This window comes from Camelus ferus, chromosome 19, assembly GCF_009834535.1.
Source record: "Camelus ferus isolate YT-003-E chromosome 19, BCGSAC_Cfer_1.0, whole genome shotgun sequence".
Lineage (NCBI taxonomy): Eukaryota > Metazoa > Chordata > Mammalia > Artiodactyla > Camelidae > Camelus > Camelus ferus.
Window position 1 is genome coordinate 19,972,730 of NC_045714.1, and position 11,668 is coordinate 19,984,397.

The following is an 11,668-nucleotide window of genomic DNA, read 5'->3' on the forward strand; positions in this document are numbered from 1 at the left end:
TTTCCACTTATCATGGTGGTGTGAAGTTTCTTTTAAAAAGTAATGTATTTTTTTAAGTGACTTGATTAAGTAAGTAAATGATAATTCAAGTGATATACTATTGTGCCCCAAACCCACTAGTTTAATGGTTAAACTACAAGAAGCTGGAGAGTAATTAATGCCTTTCAGTAGGAGTAGTAAAAGAAAAAGACCCTTAGCTGACGCCTTTCAGAATGTGTTCTAGAAATGAACAAATGACAACTGAGCAACTGCTGTTAAAATACAGCAACATCCTTGAAACAGGCAGTTTAAACTCAGTTCCTTCCAGAAGACAATCCACTAAGCAGAATAGCACTGATAGATCATGAAAACCTTCCAAGATCTAATTTTATCAGTTTTTTCTTTCTTGTCCCTTGTAAATGGGGTCTATTAAGCTCCATAAATAGAGCTAAATTATTAAACTAAGACAACAGATTTCCATTCTTTAAGAAAAAGAACCAGTTATACTGTCAACCCTTTTCTTAGTACCACTAAATAACTCAAGGACAAAAATAACTCCTTTTGTAAAAATGTACTGAATCTATTCTATTCTCTCCGCACAGCAAGCCTTCAGAAGCTCACGCCTCCCTGATTCCTCAGCAGCTTTAGCTGAGCTGTGACTTCTCAGCACTCGAGCAAACAGGCTGCAGTGAGTTCAGAGTAAGGACAGGTACAGACTCCCTGCTCTGACCTCTACTGAGTCCACACTGACCCAATCATGCAAGATTTATGACTCTCACCAGGACTTCAGAAGGCAACTAACAGTTAGCATCTCAGACAATCCACCAATGCAACTGCAAACACGCTAACCCCTAATAGCGGCAAAATCTTGTTAGATCCATATGGACAGTTAGTTAAAACATCTGGTCTGGATGTCCATGCCCTGGCGTCCTTAGGTCGGATGAGTGAAAGAGGGGTCACGGAGGAGGGGAGCTGGGCAGCAAAGGCACCCAGCATCATTGTGAAAAGAGGAATGAATGAATGAACCGCAGTGTGCTGATGTACCCAGACCTGGCGAAGCACGGAATACCAAAAGCAGACAGCAGTTTCTAGTTTCTAGACTTGATAAAGATAAATACTAATAATTAGTGAAGGGGAATTTACGTGAGTGCAGTTACTAGCTGCCATTACTTCTCTTCTGCTGACCTCCTCAAAGCACTGATTTTGAAAGGACATAATAACCCTCCATCCTCAAATTAGTTACTCATCCAACTATTAAGCAGCCCCATGCAATCACACACTCTCTATTTTTTAACATTCTAAACATCTATGTAAATGTCTTCTTGCTCTGTAGAAACCAACAGTTTCCTCTGGAAGTAGAAGTATAGAAAGCTGCACTTGTAACTGCAAACACTTCCACTCTGCTAACTTAAAGTAACAACATTTTCTGGATTAAAAAATTCTCAGCAACCGCCACAAGTAAATAATTCTCTAAAAGCCTGCACTAGGCTGTCCCGAGTCTCGGATGCTTTGTTCTTTACATCTTCATTCAAGCGTAAGATTTTTTAAAATACCTGTTCCCGAGTAAAAATGCCCAATGCTTCTCAATAAAAGCGCAGATATCTTCCTTCCACCTGAAGTAGCCTTGCCGTCCACTTCCCTCCAGGGACAGGTTGTACATGGCCAACATGACCACCTGAAACACAAACGAAACGAAGCTGGTAGAAAAGCAGGATGCAGGACGCGGCACTTTAGGGGGAACGTCTGATCTTGCGTCTTGGAAGAGTGAGGAATGGAGGGGAAGAGGAAGGACAGTGTCCTGGGATGTCCTCAGTACAGAACTGTACCTCCTTTTTCACTTTCAATGGATGAATCTACCACTAATCCTCTTAATGACATGCGGTTGTTCCTTATGTGTTCCATGGGCAAGGCTGACGTGTGGCTCAAAGAGTTGTAAGTGACTACTGCCCTAAGCAGCCCCACCCGGTTTCCCCATCACTCACAAGGCAGCACTCAATGACATGTTAACTCCTGGTATTATGAGGCTCCAGCCAGCACTTCTGACAGACAGGGCTGACCTGTTTTAATATTCTGAACATCATCCCTGTAAATACACTTTTCTAAGCTCCTTAAAGGGCAGAAAGAAAAGTCTCTCAGAATTTCAGAGCTGAAGATGATGTGAGGCACCACCCACTCTGAGTTTAGCCTTTCTCAGCTGTGGGAACCTTTACTGAGACGCAATCAGCATAGACTCAGGGGCAGGGACCTGAAAGGCCTGGCTGCCCGGCCCACCCTCTGAGAGCAGGACACCGCCCCCTCCAAGCCCCTGCCCCAGCTCCACAAGAGACCCCGTATCTCGTATTTTACAGGTAATGAATTCATGGCCCCAAATGGGGAACTATTTTCCAGAAATATAAATAACACATGCTCACCGTAAAAGACTTCAATGATAGAAGGAAAAGGAAGTAAAAATCACTTTAAATCCACCATCAAGAAATAACCCTTTTTAACATTTTCAGTGACTGCCCTCTCAGACATTTCTCTTTGCATCTAAATGCAATTTTGTAATTGTAAATGGACAAGAAACTCTACAAGCTATTCACAACCATGTTTTCAACCTGATAAAAATGATGACTAATTTTAGGCCAAGGAAGTTGAAAAGGGGACAGAGAATCTAAGAAGCCTTAAATAATTCTTCTTCCTATAAGGAGCCTCCCAAAGCTGTCAGGAGTCTATACTGAAGTTCACACTCCCCAGCATCGCTGTTCCCAGCACCAGGTCCCAGAGGTCTGCTCCGACAGGAGGGCCCACAACTACAGCCTCAAGGCGCTGGGGAATTCTGACGCTTCCGCTATCCGTCTCAGCTCCCTCCTCCTTAAACTTGTAAAACCTGCAGATGGTCTGACAAACAACTGGTCCCATGAACAGACTTTGCAAATTCTTCCACTTACTTCTGCATCAGGTCTACATCAGCCAACAAACATGGCCCTTTGAACAGTTACTGTTCCTGGGGAGTTACTGTTTAATGGACACAGGATTTCAGTTCGAGATGAGGCTGTTTGGAGATGGATGGTGGTGATGGTTGCAAAACAATGTGATGTTAATGCCACTGACTTGTGTGCTTAAAAATGGTTAAGATGGTAAACTTTTAGATTATGTATATTTTACTACAATTTTTAAAGCTACTGTTAAAGAAATACCTTAAGAAAAGGATGGAACAGGCTCTTCTGCCCACATTCAGACCCTACCGTAACTCAGAAATGTGTTCACTATTCATCTCAGTGGTACAGACACAAGTGTGATGTTTCATTTCTGGTGCTTTTTCATATTTGAAATATTTCATGACTTTAAAAAGTTAAAATCCACATATTTACTTGAAAATAACTTCTCCTATTATCACCCAATTGACTGGGAAAACTACAAGCCCAGTACAGGAAGGACATGGTTTTCCCCTCTCCCGGAACCTGTAATCTTAAAGAATGAATCCCAGTTTAGTCTTCTGCTGTCACACCGCCAGCCCAAGGTCACAGTAACCGGCCGGCCTCGTGGACTGGCGCCTCCCCAAGCCCCCGCTCAGGCCGGCACAGCCCGGTGGGCACCTCCCAAGTACCCGCTGAAGACAACCTGGAAAAGTAGTGAGTGCCCAGGACAAGAGTGTACGGACTACCTAGCCTTCCCAAACACTCGACAGTTTCCCCTACGTTTCAAACTGATGTTCCTGAGTCACCAAGGAGGAGGAGAAGACACAGGGAGGGCAGAGAAGAAAGGGGTCTCTTAATCAGGAGACCACACCTCTCTCCTGCTGGTATTCTGTAACATAAAAGAACATTCCTACTTATTACTTTGATAAATCAACAAAGTTTAAGATTTAAAATGATAGAAAACCCACATTCCAATTAGAATGTGACGTCAACAGAATCTACTCAAGACCAACTGATCCACTTCCAGCTCCTGCACAAGACACAGGCTGAAGGGGAAATGGATGCGACCAGAAAGCGCGGTCAGCACTCCTCCCCGGACCAGACGTGTCTGGCCCCAGTTTACAGGTCACCATCCCAGGGAACTTGCTACCCACCACCTGTGTGTCTCTTGGAAGTAAAAAAAAAGAAAATAATCGAGTGATGCTGGCCTGATTAAATGTGCAAACTGAGCCAGCAGGGCACAGTCTTAGCAATATAATCAAAAGCCAGTTTTTCCTTGAAAAAGAACCTCTGCAGAGACCCCTGTTACACACAGTTGCTCTTCTTCCATTTTACAGCTTTATGAGAAACTTCTTGCAGGCCAAAAGCAAAAGCAAATCTGCCTTGGTGCACCTGTCAGAAACATCTGTGGATGTCAGTCTGACCTTGCCGAGACATAGTATCCCATGGACACTTTGAAAAAAAAAAATCCCAATTATAATGTTCATGAGACTGTATGCTCAGCACAAACTTCCCTGCATTTTCTTTCTTTCCCCCTTTGTTTCCTACCTACACATTTTCAGGCAAGCCCAAAGAGGCTCCCCCACTCGCCACTGACAGATTTCATTAGGAGATGCCCTAATAAAGCACTGATGATTAAGGTAACAGTCCAGGCTGCTCACACAGCTACAATGTAACACCTTAAGTGGCTTAGAGGGTATAATCTAAAATCTCTTACTCATTATCCTGTTTATTTCCTTCATAGCAAGAAGTGCTGGAGGCAATTAACTTGTTCATTTGTCTGTTTACTGTCTGAAATAAATGTCTAGAATGTCAGCTGCCAGGGGCAGGGGGCTGGGCTGTCCTGCTCCCCCTGAAGAAGAAAGAGCTGAAAGAGAATCAGCTGGTCTTGAACAGATTCTACTTTCCAGGCCTGGAATAGTGCCTGGTTCATCACATGCACTCAATTTTTGTAGAATAAATATAAAAACCAAATGAGCAATGTCTAATTCATACATTCTTAGAACTCAAAGACTGCATGTATATTTGGTGCCTTGTTATAACATATCACTGTAAAAACAAACCAAAAAAATGAAGACAACAATCAGTTAAAAGATGCTGTTCAGGCCGCAACTGGTTGAGATCAGGGCGGCCATCTTTTCTTTCCTTTTTTTAAATTGAAGCACGGTTGCTTGACAATACTGTGTTACTGTCAGGTGTACAGCACAGTGATTCAACATCTTTACATTTTAAAAAATGGTTTTAGTTTTCTAAAAATAGCTATAAGAAAAAATGTGAACCTCTTCAATTAAAATCAGTTTGGTATTACACATAAATGAAACCGTGTGGGTTAGATTCTCAAAAATCTCACCCCCGATTCACTAAGTTAGCAGTGGGTACTTTTACCCAGAACTCCTTTCTCCACATATTCGTGTATGATTTTCACTGTGAAATAAAGTGACCCTCAAAACAACTTCAAAGCTCCTACGTTTAGTTCCTCATTCTCTAGACACTCATCCCAATACATTCCTGGGGTACCAGCCTCATGAAGCGCAGGGGAGGGCTTTTTACTCACTTGCTGCCACGTCAGCTTCAGTCTCTCGTACTGCTCCTTGCCATTGTCTGAGCAATCGGAACAAGTAAACCTAAAAAAATTATCACCCTTAAGGTAACTGAGCTGTTCCCTCAGCTGACCTAGGAGAAAAACAAAAAGGCACGTCACAAGTCTGTCCAGAGCAGAGGTAACCCAAAGGTTCAACTTATCCATCATATTCCAAGTTTCCCAGGCTGTTTTCCTTTTTTTTTCCAGCCAACCCAAGACGGCAGGATGGGGTGGGGAAGGCAGTACAGAAGATTTGTATTCTTCCAACATCAAGTGCATGGCGGCTGAGATAGATCTGTTGTTCCCTAACTTTCGGGAGACACTGGAAAAGCAGGTAGGATTGCTCTCACTGGCTACCCAACTGTTAACTTCCCTGACTCCTACAGGTCTCTTCCCACATTCTTCCAAAACATCTCAGAGCTCCCACTGAGCCAGGCACTGGGAACCGGAAACACAACACCCAAGACGACATGGTGCCACTTCCCAGAGGCTCACAAATGCTGGGTGGGCTGCACAGGAGCAAGGAGGTAGTCCCAGCAGCACAGGGGTTCTCTTCCTCACCGTGGGGGGTTGTTTTTTGCTTTAAATATGGCTGAGCTGAGCCCACGTGAAATAAATCAACCTCTAGAAGCAGGGCATTTTGGACACTTCCCAAGTGATGCTGATGCTCTGGGAGACGTGAAAACCACTGGAGTGGAACGTGATGGGCGCCACAGGGCAACATGAGGGCACACAGAGGTGCCCACCAGGGCAGGGAGACAGCAGAGCTAGAGAAAGTGGGGTGACGGGGCAGGAAGGATGGCTAGAATGGGCAGGTGAAAAGAGGTGCTTGTGTGTTGTAATGGGGGTGGGGAGTGTGGAGGCCAGAGAACATTTAAATGCACAAAGTCCTAGGGACTGAGAAGTACTTGTGGAGAATTGTAAGTTCACCTGTGCTGCAGCCACGTTGTGTCTATGTGTGGGGACAGGAGGACACTAAGGAGAGGCTGGAGAGGCAGCAGGGCCCTCAGGAAGTGTGCTGTGAAACGTATGCTGTGAGGATGTGGGGAAGCCACTGAGACTTTTAGGCAGAACCCTGAATTTATAAGCAGAGACAGCTCGGAAGCAAAAACTAGCTCACATGCAATAAATTTTAGGTTTGTTTTCTGTGAAAATAGTATTAATGTATTAAACTGATAAGAATAGATACTACATTTGATCTTAGCTGAGAAGTGATTGGTATTCATTTATTAAAGTAACTGTTAATCTGAAGAGTTGAATCCATCTTAAAAACATCCCTACATACCTGAAAACGACCCACTTCACAGTAATACATACATACGTACACACACGTAAATTTCTCTGACCTAGTTACAAATTCTATTACACAAAATATCCCTCTAGTACATATGTCTTTACTAGTCTCTGCTTAATGGGAAAATCCTGTTGGGTAAGAGTCCTGGTGCCCTGAGAGCTGGAAGCTGACAGCGGAAGAGACTGAGGTGAAGAACTGCGCTGTCAGGAGAGCACGCGTGTGTGTAACTACTGCCTGCAGATGAAGGAGGCAGCAAGCAGCGAACAGGAACGGCCCTAGGGCACAAAGCACTGTCAGCTGCTAATTCCGACCTTACATCAGCATACCTTGCAGTCATTTTCCCTGTGAGTTAAATATCACCAGGGTCATTCTTATGAGCCTGACCTTCAGTTCTATGCTGGGCCTAGAATTTGGCCCCAAATCCACAATAACGTTATCGTGATAGAATAATGTGGCTAATTCTTTAAGTAACACAGGATTTCCAATTTTCTAACTTTATTGGGTTACAATCAAGAATGTTAATTTAACAAGGTAATGGAGGTTGGCAGTAATATTTAGCAGTACAAATGTGTCTGTTTTATATAATTTTGCAGTTAATCAACTAAAACTAACAATAGATGTAACAGTTATCTTTTTATTTAGGTCTATTTTACATTCGTGTTTCTTTCACAGGTTGGAAAAACAAACCTACACATAGGAACTGACAAAGCAAAGGAATTGAGAAGCTCCTTACTGGCCGGGATCCACTTCTGACACTTGTCACAGAAGTAGGACAGCTGCTCCTCCATCCACGACACATCTCCTTCGTCACTGTTGAGCGAATCCCCGCTCTGGTCATGGGACAAGTCCACGGACGCTTGGTCCTCCGATTCAACAATCAAGAGCGTCTCCCCCTCCACCTCGCCCTCCTCCAGCCCTTCCGAGGTTGACGTTCTCGTGGCTTCGTCATCGTGCCGGCTGATCAAGCTGCTCAGGTGGATGTTACTCTCCATCCCTCCTTCTGCAGGTCCAGAGTGCTCCTTGGGGACAATCCTCAGCTCTGGACACCGAGCTTGAAGGGCTCCTAGCAGGATCCCACAACTGCTTCAGAAGAGCATGTGCCCATCTTTACTCAGGGGCTCTTAAAACAACTGTTTAGAATATATGATCCACTGTCCTATTTTTTGATCAAGTTTAAAAGGATAAGTGACCAAAAAAAAGCTGAAGATTTCACTAAGCTGTTCACCAACACTCACTCACACACACACACTCAACGTTGTCTGTTCCATCGATATTTCACATTCATTTCAAGTCATGTTTTTTGAGATCCTTTTGCCAACACCATCTTCTCTCTTTCTGCTTCAAGTTGCTCAGTCAGAATAATCTGTTCTCCCAAAAGACGAATGTTTTCTTTTTTCCGATTTTGCCTTTCAATGTCTCTGATCACTCCATCACGAAGCCTCTAAAAACGTGAGAAACAGATTTCAGTAACACCCTGAACAGGTGGTTCCCATCCTGGTGCCACTGAAATCCAAAACACAGTGTTACCAAAATACACTTAAAACTTTTAGATTCCAAGTACCCAATCACTATTTTAACCTTCTGTATAAATGTAAATGTAATAAAGAAACCATCAAATTAATTTGGTAGGGTGCTACAATTATTACTGAAATGACTTCTACTTTAAGAAATTCCTCATCATTTAGTATAATGGGAAATAACAATTAAAAAAAAAGACTGCCACTACGCTGCATTTTAAAAGTTTAACTGATACACGATGCTTTTAAAAACTTGAGTTACCAGAGTAACTGTGAACTACATTCCTATCAGCAATTATCCTAGCCATAATAAACATGAGAGAAAAAAATTATTAAAATTTGAACAAACTGTAAGGATGCAAGAAAGTAAAGAACCTGGCTTCTTGTAGCATGTAAGGAGAAAAACTAAAAATTACCGAGAATTCCTATCAATTACATAAATTGATAGGAAGAGAAGAGGGGGAAAAGAATGTTACTAGCAGAGGAAAAAATAAAAGCCCATCAATTGTAGTTACTTTGATAAGCACCAGTGACAGGCAGAGAATACCAGAACATGGACCTGGTACATAAGATGAAACTTTTTAAAGCATCAGTTCAGTCACTACTAATAACTAACATTTTATAGTTATAGGTCACAAAATAATAACTACTAATAACTAACATTTTATAGTTATAGGTCACAAAATAATAACTTTGGGAGGAGGTAATTAGGTTTTTATTCATTTATTTTACTTTTTAATGGAGGTACTGGGGATTGAGCCCAGGACCTCATGCATGCTACACATATGCCCTACCACTGAGCTATACCTGCCCCCTGACAAAATAAATTAACTTTTTAACAGCGGCCTTGTTTGACAGAATAATGCGGGTAGGGCATGGGTTATGTTTTCTTTTAATTACCATTATGTCTATCTTTAAAAATCACCAAGTACCTACTTGCTGGACCTTCTCTAGACCTAGAGGCTCATTCCCCATTTCGGGGGAGCTGGGGAACTTAAGAGTCCTGGGACTGAACAAAACTGAAAACCAACTTTCTTGAACCCCACACTCTTTCAGAGATTTCCAGACAGAAATGGAGGCGCTCACTCCTTGCTTCCCCACCCCCAGCTCTTCCTGTCTCCTACTCCTCACTACACACTCCACCCAGTCCTTGAAGCCCACACTGTCCGCTGGAATCACTCTCCACACTCACCTCTGAGGTCCTCCCTTCCTTTCTCAGACTTGAGCATGTGGCACAGACCTTGTTCTCCAGCCATTGCTTGCTACCTTCTTCCAAGTTTCAAGGTCTCTGACTGCCTCGCACATCCTTCCTGGGACATCTTCCTAACCGCCAAGACCTCTAACACCTAAAGCCCTGGCTCCTCGTGCAGTACTGCAGGTTTGGCTGAGTTCCTGTGAGGATTAAAGATGCTGTGTGTACAGTGCTGTAAGTACAGTGCCTGGTATGTGGCAGTCAACAACTGAAGGCAGGAGTCATCTTATTTCTCGCTTCCTTGAACCTTCCAACACACCCACCGTGTCATACCACTTGACCTACTCGCTCCCACTGCAAGAAAGGAAGCCCAAAATGAGTGACTGGGTGTAAAATAAACACAGATTACTTTGGTTAATCTTCACCTCTAATTTCCAGGTGTCTAAATCTTCCTGTTCTTGCGCTAACTGTGGTTCCCAACCCTGGCTGCACGTTAGAATCCCGGAGCCACTTTTAAAACATACCTAAGAGGGATCACCATCCCCAAGAGATTCTCGTTTAACAGGTCTGGGGCAGGGTCCAACCTGTTACATGGTAAAAACTCCCCAGAACAATCGAATGTGCAGCTACAGGTCAGAACCAGGCTTTTAACCAACCCGACACTACACTGAAAATCCCGCCACTGACTTCAGAGCTACATCCAACATACTATTCTCTACCCCATCTCAAATTTTCTCCCCATCACCATCTTTTCCTTCTTAGAGGAGGAAGTCTCCTGTGTTCCAAAAGCTACCCCGACAACCTCTACTTTAATCCCAAATCTCCAATCTCTTCCAGGCCCTGTCATCATTAATCATTCCGTTTCCCTCTAAATTCTTTGTATCATCTAAGGCTTCCTCTCCTCTGATTTCCACAGTGTGTCCGAGGACAAAGACTTCACACCAAGCGCAGGGCACAGTCCAAGGCGACACACGCCCGTTTACTACTGATTCATGACTTCCACCGTCGGCAAACCAGGCTCCACCCTAACACCCGCACCCACCTGGCTGCCCCTTCTCACGCTCCACCTTCAGCACTGTTTTCAATCATTTACAGTCTCAGGAGCAGCTGCGCCTCCTTTTGTTTCCCAAAGCGCCTAGAGTGGACCCTGGTGCAGAGATCGGCCATTAAATGTTTGCCAACTTGAAAAGGGGAGAAAAGTATGACCGAGGGACACAGCGTGGACGGTCAGCCCACTGAGCAGTAAGTCACGTATATTTCCAGAAATAAAAGTACCGAAAAAGGAAAATGTGGAGGCTGGTATCTCTACCGTTCCCAGAATCTAGTTTCCATGGCAAACTGTTCCTTAAAAAGGAAGAAAGAGACACACACACAGACAAGTATCTCACCAAGTACCTTGGCCAAAGGCACGAAGAGGGATGCGGGGCTGCCTTCTTTACCGCGGGATAAAGTCTCTCTAGCATCTGAACACGGGAGAACCCAACCTGCGCGTGGGGGTGGGGACAGGCGGTAACCGGCCGAAAGCAGCCCCCTCCCCGCCTCTACTTTCCAGATGCTCAGGGGGCCGTATCCCTGCAGGGGGGCTCCGACTCGAGAAGGGACCGCTGGCGGCCCCCGGAGCGGTCCCCCGGCCTCGAGGACACGCGGCCGCGGAGGAGGAGAGAGGAGGGGACGGGGAGGCAGGAAAGGAGAGGAGGAAGCGGGGAGCCACGCGGAGTCAGACCCCAGGCCCGAGGTCGAGGTCGCCGCGGCCGCGCGGGGCCCGGAAGAAGCGGTCACGTGACACCAACCTGCTGGTCCAGCCGCTGCTTCACATGCACGCCAGCCACGGTGGCCGCCGTCAGCACCACCGACAGGCCCAGCACCACCTTCGAGCTCCTCGACATCCCCACGCCCGCCGCCGCGGCCTCCTCCCCGCGCCTGAGGCCCCGCGGCCGCCGCCGAGCGCGCGTCGCTGCCGGTGCGGACCAGGCTCGACCCCTCGAGCGCAGAGCCCCAGCCGCCACGAGCGCCGCCAGCCGCCGCCAGGCACGAGCAATCGAGAGCCGAGCGCCCGAGCGCCGATCTGTGTCCCAGCTCAGATGACAGCGCGGCTCCGGGTGGGGCCCCGGGACAGGAGGGAACCCCTCCCTACCCTGCAGGTGGTCGGGGAGGAACACTCGAAAGTCAAAGTCTAAGGGGTCCTGACCCAAAGCTGGCCCCAGC

The 11,668-nt window shown here is 45.5% G+C and overlaps 2 protein-coding genes and 1 pseudogene across 3 annotated transcripts in view; all 3 read right to left on the bottom strand.

Annotated features, from left to right (window-relative positions):
• The window catches only part of KAT14 (lysine acetyltransferase 14), a 34,000-nt gene extending 22,608 nt beyond the window's left edge, over nucleotides 1-11,392 (bottom strand). The window contains exons 1-4 of one of the 2 annotated variants that reach the window (XM_032461773.1): nucleotides 11,254-11,392; nucleotides 7,488-8,257; nucleotides 5,434-5,552; nucleotides 1,533-1,654 (exon numbers count right to left, since the gene is read on the bottom strand). In XM_032461773.1, the coding sequence (XP_032317664.1) occupies nucleotides 1,533-1,654; nucleotides 5,434-5,552; nucleotides 7,488-7,746 (500 nt within the window). In that variant the 5' untranslated portion in view covers nucleotides 7,747-8,257; nucleotides 11,254-11,392. Of the gene's footprint in view, nucleotides 1-1,532; nucleotides 1,655-5,433; nucleotides 5,553-7,487; nucleotides 8,258-11,253 lie in introns of those variants that run through there. The other variant, XM_032461774.1, reaches the window with a different exon arrangement.
• On the bottom strand, nucleotides 6,519-6,676 carry LOC116658060 (annotated as a pseudogene).
• LOC102515100 (protein PET117 homolog, mitochondrial) lies at nucleotides 8,014-11,397 on the bottom strand. Its single transcript, XM_032461775.1, has 2 exons — nucleotides 11,254-11,397; nucleotides 8,014-8,195 (listed from the first exon to the last, which is right to left on the bottom strand). Exons 1-2 carry the CDS (start codon nucleotides 11,347-11,349, stop codon nucleotides 8,046-8,048), a joined length of 246 nt encoding a protein of 81 aa, XP_032317666.1. The 5' UTR covers nucleotides 11,350-11,397; the 3' UTR covers nucleotides 8,014-8,045.
• Nucleotides 11,398-11,668: the final 271 nt, after the last annotated feature.